The sequence below is a fragment of the Manihot esculenta genome, chromosome 18 (genome assembly GCF_001659605.2).
Source record: "Manihot esculenta cultivar AM560-2 chromosome 18, M.esculenta_v8, whole genome shotgun sequence".
NCBI lineage: Eukaryota > Viridiplantae > Streptophyta > Magnoliopsida > Malpighiales > Euphorbiaceae > Manihot > Manihot esculenta.
Genome location: NC_035178.2, coordinates 7,873,906 through 7,894,383, shown reverse-complemented (window position 1 = coordinate 7,894,383; position 20,478 = coordinate 7,873,906). Strand labels below are relative to the sequence as shown.

General features: G+C 34.0%; 4 protein-coding genes across 8 annotated transcripts; 2 read left to right on the top strand and 2 right to left on the bottom strand.

The window, feature by feature from the left end:
• The first annotated feature begins 1,797 nt into the window (after positions 1-1,797).
• LOC110605884 (ras-related protein RABC1) lies at positions 1,798-5,204 on the top strand. Its single transcript, XM_021744553.2, has 7 exons — positions 1,798-2,340; positions 2,440-2,607; positions 3,092-3,160; positions 3,654-3,719; positions 4,167-4,288; positions 4,568-4,696; positions 4,923-5,204. The coding sequence occupies exons 2-7, from the start codon at positions 2,472-2,474 to the stop codon at positions 5,031-5,033; spliced, it is 633 nt and encodes a 210-aa protein (XP_021600245.2). The 5' UTR covers positions 1,798-2,340; positions 2,440-2,471; the 3' UTR covers positions 5,034-5,204.
• A 755-nt stretch (positions 5,205-5,959) lies between these two features.
• LOC110606679 (chaperone protein dnaJ 10) lies at positions 5,960-9,106 on the top strand. Its single transcript, XM_043953270.1, has 10 exons — positions 5,960-6,208; positions 6,516-6,575; positions 6,810-6,892; positions 7,199-7,352; positions 7,433-7,562; positions 7,746-7,904; positions 7,995-8,173; positions 8,273-8,353; positions 8,435-8,599; positions 8,801-9,106. The coding sequence occupies exons 1-10, from the start codon at positions 6,122-6,124 to the stop codon at positions 8,879-8,881; spliced, it is 1,179 nt and encodes a 392-aa protein (XP_043809205.1). The 5' UTR covers positions 5,960-6,121; the 3' UTR covers positions 8,882-9,106.
• LOC110606678 (F-box protein SKP2A) lies at positions 9,070-13,573 on the bottom strand. 3 transcript variants are annotated; one of them, XM_021745599.2, is made up of 5 exons: positions 13,441-13,573; positions 12,612-12,924; positions 10,824-11,172; positions 10,603-10,744; positions 9,070-9,875 (listed from the first exon to the last, which is right to left on the bottom strand). In XM_021745599.2, exons 2-5 carry the CDS (start codon positions 12,887-12,889, stop codon positions 9,505-9,507), a joined length of 1,140 nt encoding a protein of 379 aa, XP_021601291.2. In that variant the 5' UTR covers positions 12,890-12,924; positions 13,441-13,573; the 3' UTR covers positions 9,070-9,504. The 3 variants fall into 3 exon arrangements, with proteins under 3 accessions (XP_021601291.2, XP_021601292.2, XP_043809206.1); XM_021745600.2 differs by having other exon boundaries at positions 12,612-13,271; positions 13,441-13,496; XM_043953271.1 differs by lacking the exon at positions 13,441-13,573 and having other exon boundaries at positions 12,612-13,419.
• A 1,669-nt stretch (positions 13,574-15,242) lies between these two features.
• LOC110606615 (ACT domain-containing protein ACR3) lies at positions 15,243-20,439 on the bottom strand. Of its 3 annotated transcripts, XM_021745506.2 has the most exons (9): positions 20,161-20,439; positions 19,811-19,887; positions 18,038-18,151; positions 17,905-17,950; positions 17,526-17,640; positions 17,207-17,274; positions 16,407-17,024; positions 15,950-16,054; positions 15,243-15,711 (listed from the first exon to the last, which is right to left on the bottom strand). In XM_021745506.2, exons 3-9 carry the CDS (start codon positions 18,115-18,117, stop codon positions 15,391-15,393), a joined length of 1,353 nt encoding a protein of 450 aa, XP_021601198.2. In that variant the 5' UTR covers positions 18,118-18,151; positions 19,811-19,887; positions 20,161-20,439; the 3' UTR covers positions 15,243-15,390. The 3 variants fall into 3 exon arrangements, with proteins under 3 accessions (XP_021601198.2, XP_021601199.2, XP_021601200.2); XM_021745507.2 differs by lacking the exon at positions 19,811-19,887 and having other exon boundaries at positions 20,161-20,421; XM_021745508.2 differs by lacking the exons at positions 19,811-19,887; positions 20,161-20,439 and adding an exon at positions 18,339-18,809.
• Between the last annotated feature and the right edge of the window lie 39 nt (positions 20,440-20,478).

Below are 20,478 nucleotides of genomic sequence, written 5' to 3'. Positions count from 1 at the left end.
AATTAATTTGATTCGATTCGGTTTGATCGGTTTGAATTTTTAATAAATTTTTTATTTTTTACATTTTATTTTAAAATTTAATTGAAATATTTTAATTTTAATATAATTTAATCTCTATATTATTAAAAAATAATATATTATTATTACTAATCAGTTTAGTTCAATTTTTTTAATTTTTTTTATCAAAATTGAACTGAATCGAAATAATTAATTTTTATTTTTTTTTCTGATCAAAATTGAACTGAACCGAAATAACTAAAATTTTTAAAATTAAAAATTGAACTGAATTGAAATAATTAATTTTTAATTTTTTTTCTGATCAAAATTAAACTGAACCGAAATAACTAAAATTTTTAAAATTAAAAGTCTAATCAAACTGAAATAAATAAAAAATTAAATTAAAATTTTAAATTAATTCAATTAAATTGATATTTTTAATTTAAACTAAATACTGCGTACTTATATGGGAGTATGATATTAAATTTAGCGACTAATTTTAGAACGATATTTTTGCGACTAAATGAAATTTAGAGCCTGGCTAGCAATATTTTGTATACGGTTAGCAATAACTCTAAACGGTTTTTAACAAATCATTAATGATATAATCAATTTATATTTATTTATTATAATTTTTTTATCAGTTTAAGAATTTTATAGATCATAATTTAAATAAAGTGTTTCATGGCTAATTTAAAATAATATAAGATATAAATATATATTTGACAATTTATTTATATAATTAAATTGAATACAAAATTAGTCTATAAAAACTTTAAATTTTATATTTTAAATAAATAAACTCAAATTTAAATGGATATAAGTACAATATTAATAAACTCAAATTTAAATAATTATCACAAATATCTTCATCAGTCATATTAGTAAATCTTTGTTTTTTTGAAATGGAGTTATATTAGTAAATCTAACATTAATTTCATATCACATGTACATTTATTTTTAATTATTTCCCCACTTATAAAGATAAGTTTACAATTTTTTTATATAAATTAAGAAAAAATAGTTTATAAAATAAATTTTACATTATTTTTTCAAATATATCATTCACTCTTATTAATATATTATTAGAGTATTCTTAAAATTAATAGAATTTACATTTTCAATTCATATTAAATAGGAAAGTAGAAACTAATAAAAAATAATCCCAAAAAGTAAAATACTTTTTTAATTTAAATGGACGTATTAATAACCTACTCATTTTTTTTTTTTAAATATGAGTTGTACTTGGTGTTAGAATCTACTCTGGATTTTTTTTCTATAGGGGATGCAGACGAGAATGTATAGGAAGGATGGGCAAATGTGTCAAAGAGTAAAGGGACAGAAAAGACAAAAATAAATAAATAAATAAAAGAAAACCTCAGTTATGGTAAGTTGGTAACACTATAAACAGGAGATAGGTGAGGTTAATTCAGTAATTACAACATTTTCAAATCGAATTGAGAGGCACCATTGGATTTGAAACTGATTATTTATACAGACGAAAATAAACGTTTAAAACTAATTAAATAGTTTGAGATTGAAATTGCCAAATTAATAATTTTTTTTTAAATAAACCCAAATTTATTTAAATATATTTATTATTAAATTTTTATGATGTATAAATAAATATTTTAAAATATTTATAGAATTAATTTAATAATAAATATATTTAAATAAATTTAAAAGACGTAATTTCTATTTAAAAAAAATACATTGAAGTGTAAATTAAGTCCATTATTAGCAAATAACATAGTAAATTGCATAGAATTTCTATGCCTCTGAATGCTGATACTTCATTGAATATTCCTTTCTATCTCTATGTTCTTTCTAGTGGCGGTTCCTTCTCCGATGGTAGTTGTATCTAGAGAGCTCACAGTGTTCTTTCTGGTGGTGATTCCTTCTCCGACGAGAGCTGCCAGTGTTTGCAAGCTAGGTTTTTATCTTTGCATAGGCTTATTGGGCCATGGATCTCGGACTTTTGGTTGAGAACTTCTAAGGGTTGAGTGTTGTATTTGAGCCCTGGAGCTTTCTATAACAAGGCGGCAAGGCAAGCATATTAATCGGAATTGATCTAACGGCTAAGGATCTCAGAAACAATGTAAGAAAATAGTCCTTGTATCACCGTAACATAACGCATAAGCGAAGCAATCGGTGTACAAAAGTGAAAACGGCCATTACAACTTACAAGAAAGAAAGAAGAAGACTTTAGAGCTTTCTTTGTTTCTCTGCAATCTCTCCTTTTATCTTTTTTGGCTCTTAATATTTATACTCTTCCTTCCTATACCAAAACCTCAACGTCGGATCTCATTCAATCTTCCCTTCAACCAATTCTCAGAATCTCAGGTATATCTTCTTCCCCTGTGTTTATCTGTCATCTGGGTGTGGCTATAAACCAGTGATTGTGATTTTGTGTTTTTGAGGCTAAGCATTGATGATTTATAGGAGATATTGTGTTTGGGCTTATTGGGTTGTAAATGGAATCGTCTTCAAGTCAACCGGAGTTTGACTACTTGTTCAAGTTGTTGTTGATTGGAGATTCTGGTGTGGGGAAGAGTAGCCTGCTATTGAGCTTCACTTCCAAGACTTTTGAGGATCTCTCTCCTACAATAGGTGAGGTTACCTCATTCTTATATCTTCCCCAAATTTTATCTGGGTCGTTCCAGTTATTCTGTGTGAATTAGAATGTAATGTGAAATGACATTCTTTAGTGCTTCTTGATTCTACCATGCACTGAGGAAACGGGATATGGTATTATTCGAGAGAGAGACAGAGAGAGTTTTATGCATCACAGGAATGAAATTTTCACATGAGAAGTAGAATTAGAGAACATAACTTGCAATATTGGGGCTTATGCCCACAGGAGAGCAATTGTGCTCAAAGTGCAATAATGGAGCGTTAATGAACTATTTATGCACTATGTATACTTGAGCATGTGGGAAGTTGGTGCCCATCTGCATGTGATATCATGCATTTGGGAAAGGGAAATAGTGTTTTGTATCAATGATATATCCTGGTTCAGAGTGTCATCTTCATTTGTGGGATTACATTTTAATGAAGCACCTCAAATGATTTTAACTTTTGCTAACTTTTGTAGGTGTGGATTTCAAGGTAAAGCATGTTACCATAGGTGGGAAAAAGTTGAAACTTGCAATTTGGGATACAGGTAATTTTTGTTACTTAATTATTTATTTCCTGAAATATATATGAAATCATGTTTGTATATCTATTGTTTATATATAATAATATCTTTGTCATGGGACCAAAAAAAATGGAACTCTAGTAGGTTTATGCGCTGTTAATATGATGCTGTAATATCAATGAGTTGATTTTTCATGATTGATGTATCATGATCGACCTAAATTGTTGATTAGGGAGATTAATTTCTCGTACGAAATGTTTCTCCTCTAAGAATGATGAATTAATAGAAGAGTTTAACTGATTAATATTTATTATTGAAATATGCCCGTGCATAAGGAGAGAAATGAGGTTCTCAATGTTTTGGCCATAGTGTTTTTCTTTATTCTAACAATATAGAGCTTCGCTCTTTGTCTCAGCAATGTGATTGTTTGTCTGTCACAACTTATAAGAGTATGATTTACCCATTAGCCATGCTTTGGTTAGTGAATGCTAATTTTATGAATTGTTTCATTTTGCAGCTGGACAGGAGAGATTTAGAACACTTACTAGTTCTTATTACAGAGGAGCTCAAGGGATAATAATGGGTACATGGCTTCACTTATTTTTCAGTCTTCCTCGTGTTGTTATCTTGTCCTTGGCCAATTGTATTTGTTCTCTTGTTTCTGTGGAAGAAGTAGGAATATACCCTTTCCATCTTGAATGGTTCTAAAGTTCTACATTCATAAAGATTTCTTTTTTACAGCTTCTCCACATTTACAGGTGTAGACGACAGCAATTGCCTAGTTTAGCTTTTTTACACCGTTGAAATGAGTCTTCTTGCCAAGGAATTAGCATCTTTTTGTAGATGCACTTCAATTTCATGAATAATTAATGTTGTTAGAGTTTTAGGGATACAATCTTGTTGAATTGTAAATAATTATCTGTAGCTGTGTTAAAATTATATCACATATTTTTGGAAGCAACTGAGTGATGGTTTTTATAATTCTTATGTTTCTCTAACTTCAAGATTGTTGTTTTGGGAATTGGTACAGTTTATGATGTAACAAGACGAGACACATTCACAAATCTATCTGATATATGGGCTAAAGAAATTGATCTATATTCAACAAACCAGGATTGCATCAAGATGCTTGTTGGCAATAAAGTTGATAAGGTACAATTCTACCAGAACTAAAATCATTGATATAAATTAACTTTTTGCAGAGTGAACTTAGTAACTTGAAAAAAGGAAAAAAAAAAAGACTTGGTAAGTTTGATGCCATGTTTTTGTTGTTTACATGGGACAAATTAGTACCTTTTCAGCATTGAATATCTGTCCATATACTCCGAGTATTTATTTATATAGTTTGTGTGTAATGATCTTATTATATCAACTGCATCAAAATGTTCTTATATTCCAGTTGATTTATTCACATGATCTTCTCTTTTGCAGGAAAGTGAAAGGGTTGTCACGAAAAAGGAGGGAATTGACTTTGCCAGGGAATATGGATGCTTATTTCTTGAATGTAGTGCAAAAACTAGAGTCAACGTGGAGCAATGCTTTGAGGAGCTTGTTTTAAAGGTAAATCAAATGCTAGCTTTTTCCTTCGTGTTTCTTTTGTTGTATTAGTTTGTTTTTGAGTTCAGGTAGCAATTTTCTTTGTACTTCTTGAGTATTCCATTGGGGAGAGGGGGGGACTCATTTCCATGTATTGAAGTGAATGTTGATGGCTACTTCTTCTCTTGCTTGTTGCTGTTTCTGATGTAACTATTACTGATGATGATGATGATATTGAATCAAAATGCAGATATTAGAAACACCAAGTCTATTGGCTGAAGGCTCAAGTGGTGTGAAAAAGAACATCTTCAAACAGAAACCTTCACAGGATGTTCCAACTAGTAATTGTTGCTCGTGGTGATTGCATACTATTGTTCTTGCTGCTCTTGTTGAAGACATTACCTCTTTTTTTCTTCTCTCCTCGACCTATATGATCATCCTTGGAAAGTGAAATATTACTTACAGACTGGCGAAGTTGATGTGATCTTTATGTTCTTTTATTATTTTAATGAATCCTTGTCTTGTTATGGCCCATGGATTTCTCTTATTTTCCCTATACCAATACTTTTTAATGATGAAGTGAATTGAACAACAGCAACTTATCAGTGTCTGTAAATCAAAACAGATTCCTCAATTTTTTTTTTGAGATAATTGTTAATTTAATTCTATTTTACAAAAGTTTGTAAATCCAATTGTGCTGTATTGTCATTTTATCATATAATTTTATTATTAACATTAAGAATGAACAGAATAATGTAGTGGTTGGGCCTCTAGACACCTCATTCTATCTTTCTTTTACATCACTTTCTTTCCTCCCCTCTCAAGTAAAGATAGAGAGGCAGTCCTGTGTGTTGGTTATAGCCATGGGTAGAAATTATTAGATAACACATGCCAAACTTGACCTATTAGATCTCAATATTAGAATGCAATAGAATAATTATTAATTTTTTATGATTACAATTCACATTGCTACTTTTCAATTGAGATTAAAAAAATTAATAGTACCATTTCATTAAAAATATAAATAATGATAAAAGATTGCTACTGTTAGAATTCTTTTGCCTAAAGTTGATCAAAATGAGACTTAAAGATAAGATGGGCCATTCAAAAAGCCCAAAGTGAGGCAAAAGCTAGCCAACATGGATCCCACAGGTGGACTAACCCAAGCCCACTTGATAGGCCTCATACACAAAAAAGGCAAATGCAAAGACAGGATGAATCACACTATTATCATAGGCGCCACCTTACTGACAGTTAAAATACTGTTTTGCTCCCGCGAAAAAGAGCCTTTCTCTCATTTCTTTATTGCTCTAAAGAACTGGAAAGCCAACGCTGCCAAGTGGGCCTCTCTGTCTCTCCTTTCCCTATATTCCCTTTTGATCATTTCACACTCCTGGTTTACCATTTCTGAGTTGAGTTGTGACTCTCTCCTTTGGAAAGAAATCAATAATGGTGAAGGAGACTGAGTATTATGATGTACTTGGTGTCAGCCCTTCAGCTTCAGAGGATGAGATTCGCAAAGCTTATTATCTTAAGGTTTGAGCTTTTGATGGTTCGTTTTATATGTAAGATTGTGTAGATGAACATCTATTGATATTCTGTTGTTTTTACTTCTTTTTCTTTCCTTTTCCTCCTTGCTTTTTCCATTAAAGTTGGTATTTTTATACAGGATCTCAATTTACTTGAAAATGTAATAGCAAAATTGAAGTTTTCTTGACATCTTTATTCTTTCAAATTATTGACTTAAAGGCTATGTCCTTGGCTTAAATCTTATTCAACTCCTGTGACTGACACTCTTTTAGCATGCCCGAGATGTAAAAGAAAGAAATTTTGTACTTTACAGGCCAGGCAAGTTCATCCAGATAAAAATCCAAATGACCCTCAGGCTGCAGAAAGATTTCAGGCAAGTCCTCTTCTAATATTACTGTAATTTGCCAGAAGGTCCCATTTCAATCTCATTTTGCAACCTCTAGTCCCTATTGTGTCAGCACCATATCGCCCACTGCTGTGTGCCTTATTAAGATGAGCTACATAGAGAATGAGGCTACACATTGATTGGAAATACATGAAAGATCTACATGCTTGAATATGTTATTCCTTAACATTTTTAAACAGAAATAATTGCCAATTTTAACAGGTACTTGGTGAAGCTTATCAAGTCTTGAGTGATCCAGTGCAAAGAGATGCTTATGATAGAAATGGGAAGTATTGCATATCAAGGCAAGTCTTCTGATGTTTTGGTGTTGATCCTTTATCAGGTTTTTAAGTCTTTTTATTATTTGTTTTCTTGGACAAAGGCTGCAAGGATTCAAAGATTGTTACCAATCTCTAAGTTCAGTCTCAGGTTTCACTTGAATTAATGTCACATGACAGGTTTTGCCTGAAATTTGCATAATAATAAAAAAAATTCCTGTACAGATTATAGGTTACTCTTCGTATTTGTAATTTGCTTTTTTATGCACAAAGCTGGTTACCTAGAAGGTTGTCTGCAATACTACTACACAAAATAATATGATGTCCTGTCAGGGAAACCATGCTTGATCCTACAGCTGTTTTTGCTCTTCTGTTCGGAAGTGAATTATTTGAGGATTACATAGGACATTTATCTGTGGCATCAATGGCTTCTTCAGAATTAGCAACTGAAATTGACAATCCTGAGAAAATACATGATAAATTGAAGGTAAGGAGGTTGTCAAATTCAATGCATTTTTAATTTCAACATTACAAAGAATGTCCATGATTTGCAATTACTGATTGCAGGCTGTTCAGAAAGAGAGAGAGGAAAAACTCGCAAGATTTCTCAAAGATTTTCTAAACCAATATGTTCAAGGTGACAAGAAAGGATTCTTAAGGCGTGTTGAATCCGAAGCCAAACGGCTCTCTGATGCAGGTCTGCCTACTGCCCATTTTGGCACAACTACGTAGAATTTACACCATATCTCTTCATTTGTGATAACCATTAAATTATGTAAAGTTTCTCAAGACAATGTTGCAATTTCTATTTTGATTGTTTAGCTCAGACAGATAACTTCATAGCATAATTTAACGTTGTACTTCTGAATTAAATATATAGCTTTTGGAGTAGATATGTTACAAACTATTGGCTACATGTATTCAAGACAAGCAGCACAAGAGCTTGGAAAGAAAGCAATTTATCTGGGGGTACCATTTTTGGCCGAGTGGGTTCGCAATAAGGGCCATTTCTGGAAGTCTCAGGTTACAGCAGCAAAAGGTACAGTACGATATATGTTCTTCTGCATCCCATTGCTCGTGGGTGGTTATTCTTGATGACTAACTAACAACGTAGGCAAAACAAATTCAGGTGCTTTTCAGTTGCTGCAACTTCAAGAGGACATACGCAAGCAATTTAAAATGGATGGAAGTGGCCCTGAAAACGATGTTGAATCTCATCTACGATCAAACAAAGAGATATTGATGAACTCATTATGGAAATTGAATGTGGTAGACATTGAAGTTACCCTCGTACACGTTTGTCAAATGGTGAGTCTGTCTCCATTTATTTCTTTGTCCTCTATTTTGGCTTATTAGGAAGGAAAACTCACTGGAGATCCATTTCGTGACTTTAAAACTTGTGTGCAGGTCCTGAGGGAAAATAATGTGAGAAAGGAAGATCTTAAAGCCCGTGCCTTGGCACTGAAAATCCTTGGAAAGATTTTTCAGGTACAGAGTCTATTTAACAGTCGTTTTACTGCGTTCTTTTCAAACAAAAAGGGTTCTGAAAAATGGGAATGGTTGTTTCAGCGGGAAAAGCAAGCACGAAATGGGGCAACAATCAAAGGAAAAAATGCTGCTGCAATTGATGATATTGATGATGATGATGATGATGCTGATGGAAGCAGTTCCGAGAGCAGCAATGAAGAAGATTCACCAATATCATTATCATACAGAACTCCTTTACTTTCTCAGGCAAGTCACTGTATTATGCATATTTAAAGCTCATTCACATGTTCCTTTTCTTATTTACTCCAACATTTGCCTTCACGTTTTAGAGAAAAATGGCATAGAACAGAAAGAGAAGCTCTCTGTAGCTTTCCTGAATTAGGCCAGAAGCGTTGCGTATGGATGTGTTTCAAGAGTATCATTAAATACCTTGTTTTATGGTTTCAGGGCATTGGTAGACTCTTCAGATGCCTTTGTAATCCAGCATTTTATGTTGATGATGAAGAGATCGTGTACAAAAGCAAATGACGCTGATGCATTACATGTACATAGCTAAGCTTTGCCGATATGAGAGGTGTGATGTGCAAGACAAAGTTAGCCAAACGCATCTCATCGAAAGGAGGAATTTGGTCATTGATGGAGTACAGACTGGAGCAAGCTACGTTTATTGTGTTCTTTTCTCCTTTTTTTGCCATTTTAAGACGATGAAAAAGCACTTGTGCAATCACGATAAAACCTCTTTTTTAAGTAAAATGTGAATGTTTACAGAAGTTATGCATGAAAAGGAAAAAAAATTAGCATAGAACAACAAACTTGGCTTCTTAATAGACCAACGCGCCGGGTAATTCAGAAAGCGAAAAAGGGGCAGCACAAGGACAAACTATACATACCATATTTCCAACAAAAAAGCTGCTCATTTGCAGCCAAACTGCCCAGTTCTCAACACAACCATATATGTGCAGGGGCATAGTTATTTCAGTGGGATTCTAAACAAACTTGATCCTTTGAACTTGATGCACTGCTCAATCAGCTGGATTGGAATCGAACTCAAAACTTCAAACTTGATGAAGTGCTCAGTGAGCTGGATTAGGAATGAACTTGAAACTTCAAACTTAATCAAGTGCTCAATGAGCTTGATTAGGATCAAGTGCTTAATGAGCTTGATTAGGAATATAACTCATTGTGCGGTGTGCTTGGACTGCACAGGCACAGTGCACCGATGTCAAGCTTAAACAGCCACTCATGACAAGAGAATGCCTACCTGAGCAGGTGTGAAGTGCAGGAAATGAGTCGCAAAGTGCTTGAACGGCGGGAGGGGTGAGTGCTGTGCATTGACTGATGTTGAGACTCCTTAAACCTTCCTCATCGCTCCTGCCCTTCATGGTTTGCCACAGTGGGGGTTTGTTCTTCACTCGGCTATGCACCAGTGAATAGATGGCTCTATCTGTGATGTTTCGACAGTAGTACAGACCAAGGGATCTCAAATGGAGACATCTGTATGCCAAAGCAATCACGCTATCGTCTACAATAAATTGTAAAAAGAAAGTCAGTCATCAGAGAAAATGCCAAAACGACCTTAATGTAATCTTCTGCCAGAAACTGAAAAGCAGCTAACCGCTCAACATCAAATAACAGACACAGTATCAAAATTTAATATTTTTATCACTATATTAATAATCTTTTATCAATTAGAGTTTTCCATTAGAAGGACAATTGTACAGTACCACAGTAAAAATTTTAGCAAGTGAATATAAACTACTTGTATGCCGCTCCACTCAAAATTTCAGGATGATATCGCTAAACATTTCCTCTCAAGAAAAATAGAATATGTTTAGATCACAGCATATATACTGCAAAAATTCTCAAACGAGGAGACCTATTTATTTCCAGCATCCATAGTCTAAATACACAATCTGCACTTAGAGAAATCAAACAAGGCAGACACCATGAAACTGAGATCTATGAGCTGGTGATCGCATGCATGAATTTCATGACATTGTGATCACAACCAACATTCAATTCTCTCAGGCCTAAAACTTATGGAAGAGGTTTGAGTCGCAGCTATCCCCTTGGAATGCACACTTAAGTAAAAATATCACACACAATTTATATAAAAGAGGGCAAAATCATGACATGTCTTTACAAGAAAGCTTGACCATCAAATCAAGAGTCTCAATTCCTGAATCAGAAAAATATAAAGACCATGTTCAATTCTCTAATTGTTGAACAGCTTCCCAAACATGAAATACCTGTTATATAGACACATCCACATAAATCAAGAGTTCTGAGATCAGGACATCCGTATGCTAAGCTCATTACTCCAAGATCACCCACATTCTCACACCATCCCAGATTCAGAGATTGCAACTCACTGCATTTTTGTCCAATAGCCTGCAAAGGATTCATACAAGTTTATAAATCACTTCTATTAAGAAGCATATGAAACAAAGAGGGTCATAACTCATTTCACCTGCAAAGCACGGTCAGTTGCAGCATTTACACATCCACAAAGATTCAAAGATTTTAATTTTCGGCAAAATCGAGTCAGATATTCAAGAGCACCATCTGTAAATGCTGTACACCCACTGATATTGAGTTTAGTAAGGTTGGGACAACCGTGAGCTAATGCATATAGAGAACGATCACTAAGCTTAGAACTTTTGCTGAGATCTAGATCTTGCAAATCATGACAGTAGCTTGCAATAGCCTCAACAGCATTATCCTCAAGTTGTTGTTTATCTTGTCGCAGTACTAGAGTTTCCAGTTTTGTGAATTTAGGAGCCAGAGATAGAAGCAAGTTGTTCATGTTGTTTTTGCACCTGAAAGGAGAGTATGATACTGTGATAGATATCATTAAGCTGAAAGTCATGAAACTAACCAGAGAAGACAAAAGACAAAATTAATTTTCTGTTAAACAGTATGATACTACTGTGACAGATATCATTACGATGAAAGTCATGAAACTAACCAGAGAAGACACGAGACAATTTATTTTCCATAACATCTCCCCCACCCAAAATGACACTGATTTGTTTAGAGAGGCCCTTAGGCTCCACATGATTTGGAAGAAAAGCAAAAGGATTAACCAACCAAATAAGGCCTACAAACTTTACCTTTTCCCCCTCAGTTAATAGAAGTAGAGGCAGTAAGTTGATCCTTTCACTGCCTACATTACAGGCGGGTAAGCAGCCACTAATAGCCCCAAAGGAAAAGCCTAACCATGACTAAACAAACAAGAATAATTTCCTAGGAATAGCTATATATTTAAAAAGCCACAAGGTCACATATAAGAAATATCTTAGGAATTCATGAAAACATCTCTAAAACCTTGGTGAAGCTCAACTTCATCTTTTCAAGGAGAGGACATTCAAGTAAATCTCATGGCGTTCTTTCTGATGAACATAAAAGAAGCAACCACATAGTCTGAAACTCATTTTGCACATGCCACAGACATGGACATCATTTGTTACTATTGGCAATCAATTCTATAGTAAGTTTGGCTTCAAGCAGTAATGAACCATCATCTCATAATCCAGAACAAAAGCCATAATAATGGTCATCCAGACTTCAAAGGAGTAACAATCAGAGTAAAATCACAAGACTGCCCCGATTTTTCAGGGCGAGTTCAAAAAAAAAATATAGTTTCACATAAATCTAAATGTTGCCTCTCTTACCATGAGATCACCCTAACTTGGTCCGACACTGGAGAGCGGAGAACAATAAAAGCCTTATAATAGGAAACAAAGAAAAAATGAAAATAGAACTACTCCTAGGAATTGACTCGGCCTATGAAAGGAGTAGGGATATGGGAACAAAAGGGATGAATGAATTATAATATGGCATTAAACTAAAGAAATCTAAAGATACTCGCTGACAACCACTCAAAACAGCGGAAGTACAGAAGAGAGAGGGGGGAACAAATTCTGGCAATCTAGGAAGCAGTCATAAAAGAACTGCAGACCATGAAGTTGCTAAAGATATTACTTCCTCCATTCTCTTAACCCACAATCAGGCACCTTGACGAGCTCATTAATAATAAAGAAATAAATAACTTCAAATGTAAAATGGCATCATTAACATATATCTCATGTTTAGCATTAGCAGAAAATCAAGCACATAATAATATTTTAGAAATCCTGAAAGAAATATCAAAATTCCTAATTCACCAACACAACTAAGAACCAAAGATCACATAAGCCCTCAAAGCATTTTGGTTTGGGGGGGGGGGGCAGAGATAGAGAGAGAGAGGGGTCAATACCAAGAGAGACAGAGATGGGTTAGGCCCAAACAGATAGCGTCCCTCCAACCACTACAAACCCCAGAAGCCATAATAATGGTCCGATCATCAACAAGAGAAACAATCCGCAGCAAAAGCTCCATAGGGATATCTTTCCACTCAGTGATGACCACTCCCTCCAATTTCACTCCTCCGTGACTAATTCCACCAGCAATCGCACTATTCCCACCGCCAACCATCATCAGCCTCTCAAAACACTGGTTCAAGTCCTCACTCCTCAATTTAGCTTCACCCACCATTTCACTCTGAACCCACTACCGTGTTTCCGCTACCTCTGGTAATCAATGAAAAAGAATTTATTGTTTGTCAGCAAACAGAGAAATAGTCTAGACAGATAACGCAAAACAGTACAAACGTCTATTAATTCGGTAAAGCGACAATATAGCTCAGAAAAAGCCATCATTAAATCCATGTGACAAACCACCAATAACAAGTTACCTTCTTTGGAGGTGAAACAAATAAAGAAGAATAATGATCACAATCAATTATCCACTACAAAGCTCTATAAACAAAACTACCAGTAACCATTCAATATAAAAAACGAAGAACCCAAAAATAGAAAGAAGTAAACAAGCAGAACCCCTTTTCTTCAGTAGAAAACAAAATACATAATGACCATTTCTGCAAACCAAAGAAAATAACACAATAACCGATTAGAAGAAGAAGAAGAAGAAGAAATCATCCACACAGAGGTAATCAAATTCCTTTTTGGAGCATAATTGAAGAAGGGATAAGTTATAGAAAGAATTAAAACGACAAAGCGAATTGGGAGGATGAAGTAAACGCATACCCAAGTCGGGTCTGAGAACTCGGACTGTGGAGAAGAAGGAAGAAAGGAGGTGGCGTTCATCAAGACCAAAATGAGAGGGGAGGGAGAAAAGAAAACGTAGGAGAAGAGAAATAGAGACGCGTGTGGTGACACGTGTGATATCATCGGTGATTTGATTAGGCAAAAACGAAGTAGGCCCCACGTAAAGTGGTCTCTTTGAATTGCTCTTTAGTAGCTGTTTTTCTAAGGATTTTGTAAAATACTATAAAATTAACCAACTTGCTTATAAAAAAATAAATATTCAGCCTTTATATTTTAATAAAATTAATTATTTATTCTATTTATTTTATTCTATTTATATAAGATATTAAAAATATATAAAATAATTACAATGTCTTATTTTTATTTAGTATCTATAATTTTAAAATATATCTATTTAGTTTTTATAATTCAAAATAATAATTATTTGATGTCTATACTTTAATTAATTGCAATGAAATTAATGATGTTTTAAAAAAATAAGAAAAAAATATATGAAACTTAATTTATTTCGCTATACATTAAGATTTATATAATTACATAAAAAATCTAAAATTAGAAAAATGTGAATCTATAAAACTAAAATATCAAAATTGCCTCTGAATTATGCAGCAGGATAAAAAATACTAAATCTAATATTTTAGTTTAAATTTATTTTTATTATTAAAAATTAAATAAAATTATTATTTATGAGGATTTCAAAAAGTGAGTTATAAATTTTTTTAGTTTATTTTGTCTTGTTTCAACTCGTAAATACATAAATTTTAATTAAAAAATATAAACCTAAATTTAATCATTTATTTTTTTATTGTTACGACAATCAACCCCTAATATTAACGTATAATAATCATTAACCTATTGTATACAACACAACTTTCAGTATTTATTTAAGGAAGGAAACTTTTATTTTTGCCTCTTTTTTTTCCAAAAGAAATTGTGAAACAATATTTTTTATATTTTAATTATAAAATATTATTTTTTAATACTAAAGTTTTATTATTACAATTAAAATAATGAATATAAAATAAAAAATGATGAATGTTCATTATTCAATATTCTTATAATATTAAAATATGAAATTAGTACTTTATTATTATTATATATATATATATATATATATATTAATTTTTTTTTTGGCAAAAAAGGGCAAGTCTAATTCTAAATAAAAAAGTTTTGAGTAAATTGGGCCAAAACTTAATTTTGGATAAAATTAAACATTGCTTTAAAGTTCAAAGGCAAAAAATGAAATTTCCTATATTATTTATTAATTGGGTTAGAATTGTATTTTACATCATTATTTTTATATTTATTTTTTTAATAATTTAAAATTATATATTTTTATTTGAATGTAATCGTTTTATTAGAAAAGTACTTAGAGGATTAGAAATTAATTTTATGTATAACAATAATAATAATAATTATTATTGACAAAAATACAAAAACTAAGATGTAGAGTTAGCTAAACTATAAGGATTTAATTGTAATTTATCCTTGGAAGAATTTAGGACTCGTTGAGACATAAATCTCTAAAAAATTTAGAACTTGGAGATCCTTTAAGTTATCACTCAAAAGTCAAAGGAAGAGTTTGCTTATTTCCATTATATATTCCATTTGGATCAAATATCACTCAAAGAATTTGCTTATCTTCTTTCCTAGTTTTTGTTTTCTTTTTTCTTTTTCTTTTTTTTCTTTTCCCTCAAAACAGATAGACGTATTCTTGGCTAACTCACAAATCCGCTGGATTAGTAAGCCATGTCCAGAATCAAAGGCATAACGCCAGGAAGAAAAACAAAAAGCACTAACTTCATTAGCTTGCAAGCTATATTCATGCCTTAAGTACACAAACAGGTATACAATTACAAGCCTTGCCCATATTTTATTGTTCTATACAGTTCAAAGTTTCTGTTACATTTTATCATATGGACATGTTTCTCAAGCCAAGAACTTTTCGAACAAGTTCCCAAAGAAGAAGCTTGTTTTCGCCCATCCTTTGGATTCCGGTTCCCTTGCACTAGCAGTAGGTCTTTTCACATTGAGCATCACGGTGTGTCCGATTTCTTTACGAAGAGCTTCGATTGTTTTCATGTCCACTGGGTTCCCTGAAGCATCTCTCACATAAAATACATTCATTGCTTGCTCTCCGACTGTCGTTACACCGGCTCTTGAAACTGATAATCCATTCTCTCTCAGAACTCTTGTTACTTCAGACAGCAAGCCTACTCTGTCCTTTGCACAGAGCTCTAAGCTCAGACCCTGAGTTCATGTTCAAAGAAACAGACACTTCTCATATCAATTTGCAATCCATGTCAAACAATTACGTAGCAATATGGATGAAAGGCATATTATGGTGGTAAGCCACAGTTTCCATTATGCATATGAGGGACAAATGGGAGAAAACAGTTGGCCATTCGCTTTAGACGTAAAGGCTGCAATTTTAGAGACTATCAAACACTAGTACACAGGCCAATATGAGCACAAAAATATTCTTTACCTCGCATACTCTTCTCCGAATTGCGGCTTCAAGACATTTGATGACTCTTTCTTTCTCTCCTTCAGTATCAAGTGTGCAACCATCCATGTGACGGATATAATACTCCTGCAGCAACATGCTTGATCAGTAACTTCAGCCACACTAGTAAAGTGTTCAGCTGTAGATGTAATCAACACAGTTTATACAAGTCAAACCGACAAACTGATATGCAAATCATGTGGTCTTTTAAATCCTCAAGACTTCAGCAAAAGATCATTTTGAATGCACAGAATAAAATTGGAGATTCAAATGCTCCCCGAAGGAAAGCTAATGGATTGGCAACAATTTTGAAGCATTGTAAATTTAAAGAAGATGGTTTGTGTTTGCCGTTGACAGAAATGAAGAATGTTGCTTAATTTTGCCCTAAGTTATTAAGGAGCAGATTATCATATTAGTCAGAAAAGATAGATATACATACTTGCAGGGCATAGGGGCCATCAGACGATATTGTTGCATGAAAAACAACATATTGCATGTCTGTGAGTGTGCACACAATGTCAAACAGCAATTTTGCTCGATCTTTGCACCAAACACTAACCACCGAATACTCCTTTTCTCCGCAACGCTCAACTGTGATCTTTGGCTTGAAGGAGGGAGGATAATCAACCTCACTTGCCATTCCGCTACCTTCATAATCCCTATCTGCAAAAAACATCTGGTGCAGCCTTCGGTCAATATGGGTGAACCCCATGGAGAAGCTGGTGCGAGCTTCTTTCTCATCATCCTCATGCCCGCGTAAAATATTCTTAAGCTGCTCCTCCATAACCGATAATCTGTTTGGGTCATCCACAGCACGGCATGTAGTGTCATCATTGACATAAACAACACATGCTATCCGTCTATTATGCGTCCAAACTTCAGCACCAACCACATTGAAGTGAAGGTTGGCAAGGACAGCAGTAATCTCAGATAAAAGACCTGGACGATCTCTGCCGATGAGTTCAATGGCTGTGTAATCACCAACAGAGTGCACTCCCACCCGTTTGCCAGGCCAAGCCTTCAATTCACCTTTGTTGTACTCTTTTGGACCTAAAGCCTAATGTACCAAAACATTGTATTAGGAATTGCTTGCCATTGTTGGATGGAGAAGATCATAAAATTTATATAATCAGATTAATCATTTAAATTGGGACCTTGAAGAAATATTGTATCGAGAACCTACAGTATTATGTAAAGCTTAAAGTTATCGCAGATACTAAGAAGATAAGCAACATATACCTTCTCTATGTAGTCGATGGTTTTACTGTCGACAATCTTCTTTCCTTGTTGGTCAGTGACATGAAATACTATTTCATAGGGGGAGAAAAAAGACAGTGAGAAACAGATAAAGTGAAATATTAACATAAGGCTACAACAATATGGTGCATTCTAATGAACATTTGGCTTTAATCTTAATCTTTTTAGACTTAAAAACATCAAGGACGGACTATTGTAGATTTATAATATAGTTAAGCATAATCTTCGGCATAGAAAGAGCACAAACCCTTCATAACCATCAAAAAGAACAAGGAAAGAAATAGTAGAAGCATGTACGTACTGTCCATAAACCATCCTCCATCCGAGGAGATGTAAGCTTTGGTGATGATGAGGTCAAGATCGGTTAGAATTTGCACGACTTCTAGCAGAATCCCTGGTTTGTTCATGCTGTCCACCTATAAGCATCACATTCCATAAATAAATATTCACCATAGCTGCTGAATATTGTTGATCAAAAAGTACAGCAAGCATGCATGATTTGATTTCTGATTAGAACCCACTGGTTTTTATGCTTCATGAACTGAATAATGAGGAACAACACCTTTAATCTAGTACCATATGGCATTGAAATATTGGGCAGATAAGATCATATATGGTTCAACTTAGAGTTGGACGTCATGAGGAAGCAAAATAATTAATAGCTAAATGAATAACATTACCTTTATTAGAGTACAGTCACTGCAACTAGTGTTATCAACTGATACCCTGCAGTTGAAAAAGGAGAAAAAATAATTAAAAAATGAAAATGAACTTAGAGTAGCAACTTTCATGGACAATCCGATTGGCAAATACCTTGGTGGATTGATTCTAGTGCTCAAGTTCTCGTACTCAGGGTCGAAGTATGGCCAACAAACTTTAGCCATTGAATTCATTTTCTTTCTCCAATCAACCAGCAGATATCTTGTCCTGTCTCACCACAAGATGAACTGTTATCAGGCCCCTAAGATCTTAGTCATGATGACTCTTTATCCCCTAACTGGGCTATTGACAAGTTCACGAAATTAACAAAATGTGTAAAGAAGCCTAAATTATTTTAAAGCTTGGACCAAGGCTTAAGATAGTAAGATCAAAACAATCAGGAGCTTTAACTCACTGACACAAGAGTTGTTTCCACGAATAGTAAGGCTTCAAGTTCAAATCCCAACCAAATAAAAAAAAATCTAAAAAGACAACTTTCTAGATGTGGCTTGCATGATGCAACTTTGTTGCCATAGGCATTCAAATATTAGTCTCTTCCACCATAAAAATCCATTTAAGCATTGTCCTCCACAGATGTTTATGGAGCGATATGCAATAGAGAAGAGTGCTTTTATGATTGTATTCCAAAGGGAAATAGATTCGTGCAGTAGTAAATGAGTTGCAGGACCACCCTTCAATCATAGACATGTGGAAAACAACTGATGATAAAACAAACAAACTCCATATTAATTAGCCATATGTAGTTGGACAACATTGTTGCATAGCAATGGCTATTGCATTTAAAAGCATTGAACATAGAACAAGATTTATAGCTTTCAATGCAATAGACATAACAAGCAGTCCTACTCATATGCCCAGGAAACAACAATCCCCCCACCCCAAAATTAATGCAAAAATTTCAGAAGTGGTAACTTAGATTTTGATATAACTTAAACAACAACTATTTATTTAATGTCCAACTTTTATATACAACAATTATTACTATATCCCTTGACCTAAACACTTGAGGTCTCATGGGTCATATCAAGATGGCCAAGCCACATGTGGGGTTTAATTCCATAGCTTTGGTGGGTGGAGAGGTTCGATCACCAAACCTTCCCAAAAAAGAATGGAGAGTAATCAAAATTACTACCAAGAACAAGATTTTGGGTTGCCCTTGAAGTTTAGGGGAACAAATAAAACAGGCTAAAAGACCATTTTTTATATTAAGAGCAAGTCTTTATGCCAAATAAAACAAGTGGTACCCACAAAGAGACAGTCTAAAATTACATGCAGAGGTTTTAACGGCTAAGGTTGTATTGGCATGGCAAGTGGCAATAAAACTCTTATTATGTGCTAAATACGTCATTCGAAAACAGAATAAAGTCTGCCCAAAAAAAAAAAAAACAGAGCCTAGCAGACCAGAAATCACTTTGGAGGTGACATAAAAAGATTTTGATTCCTTATTAGCTTTATTTTGACCCTCCACACAATTGAGTATCCCTACAGTCCCTCACAACCCAAAACTTGGTCCATCTCCACCGTCCATCCACTTTTACTCCACCATTACCCTCTTGGTCCATCGAGTTACCTTACCCAGTACCAACAATAATGTCACAATTGCAGAAACCAAAATTACTGCCGTTTGTCGTTTCTTTCTTAGACACCATTAACAACACGACACTATACTTGTATTTCTTCTCATTGTCTCTTGCGCTAAACATGTTCCATGAGTGTTTAAATGTTAGGGAACTCAACTTAATTACGCAACTAACCGTAAACAGAGACAGATGACTGTTTCTGGACTGTTCTATCTGATGAACAATTTGGGACCAACACTACTCTTTGAATCTAGCTAAAATTGTAAATTTTTATATGGTAACTTACCAACAAAGATGAGAAGCAGATCTGTTGAGAGAACTGGTGTCAGCAGTCCACTATCAAGCAAGGAAATGGAAGAGAACCTAGTAGTTTTCACGTATAAATCAGTTGAATAAAAAACGTAAGAACATCATGCAAGGATTGAACTTTAGACAAAGAATCCATTCAAGAAAATAATTATAACAAGGGTCATTTGGATAGAAGCTATGGATATTGGAGTACAGAGCAGAAGGAAAAAGTGAAGACAGAGAACAAAATCAGAAAGAGAAAGGAGAAAGGAGAAAGGAGAAATTGGGCCTGACCCTTTGAAGACTTTCCTCCAAAATCCCAGAAAACAAAAGAGAAAAGGCGCTTACCGCTTATTCACATCGTTAAGAACGCAGAGAAAAAAAAGCAGTAGCAGAGAATGAGAGATTTATGAAAGAAACAGAGGCAGTACTCTCTGAAGAAGCATCCTTTGGATTTCCCTCTCTCTCTTTAGATGGTCTCTGTGGATTCTACGTTGGAATAGCACTTTCTCATCACAACGTGCTCTCTTTCTCTTTCTCTTTCTCTTTCTCTTTCCCTCTTCTCTACATAATGAATGAAAGAATCCAAACAGAGGAAGATGGCGTGGCGATGAGAAGCAAAAACTCTTTAAATAATTGGTTGTTCTTAATAAATTTGATTTATTA

Bases quoted from the DNA above. Each gene is read 5' to 3' on its own strand.
- LOC110605884 (XM_021744553.2), top strand. From the start codon at position 2,472: ATGGAATCGTCTTCAAGTCAACCGGAGTTTGACTACTTGTTCAAGTTG. The intron at 4,289-4,567 runs GTACAATTCTAC...TCTCTTTTGCAG, and splicing joins TTGGCAATAAAGTTGATAAG to GAAAGTGAAAGGGTTGTCAC. The intron at 4,697-4,922 runs GTAAATCAAATG...ATCAAAATGCAG, and splicing joins TTGAGGAGCTTGTTTTAAAG to ATATTAGAAACACCAAGTCT.
- LOC110606679 (XM_043953270.1), top strand. From the start codon at position 6,122: ATGGTGAAGGAGACTGAGTATTATGATGTACTTGGTGTCAGCCCTTCA. The intron at 8,174-8,272 runs GTGAGTCTGTCT...ACTTGTGTGCAG, and splicing joins TCGTACACGTTTGTCAAATG to GTCCTGAGGGAAAATAATGT. The intron at 8,600-8,800 runs GCAAGTCACTGT...TTATGGTTTCAG, and splicing joins GAACTCCTTTACTTTCTCAG to GGCATTGGTAGACTCTTCAG.
- LOC110606615 (XM_021745506.2), bottom strand. From the start codon at position 18,117: ATGAATTCAATGGCTAAAGTTTGTTGGCCATACTTCGACCCTGAGTAC. The intron at 17,275-17,525 runs GTACGTACATGC...CCTATGAAATAG, and splicing joins TGGAGGATGGTTTATGGACA to TATTTCATGTCACTGACCAA. The intron at 17,025-17,206 runs GTATATGTTGCT...TTGGTACATTAG, and splicing joins CCATCGACTACATAGAGAAG to GCTTTAGGTCCAAAAGAGTA.
- LOC110606678 (XM_021745599.2), bottom strand. From the start codon at position 12,889: ATGGTGGGTGAAGCTAAATTGAGGAGTGAGGACTTGAACCAGTGTTTT. The intron at 11,173-12,611 runs GTATTGACCCCT...CTCTCCTTTCAG, and splicing joins ACCCATCTCTGTCTCTCTTG to GTGCAAAAACAACATGAACA. The intron at 9,876-10,602 runs GTATTTCATGTT...AATTTATTGTAG, and splicing joins TGGATGTGTCTATATAACAG to ACGATAGCGTGATTGCTTTG.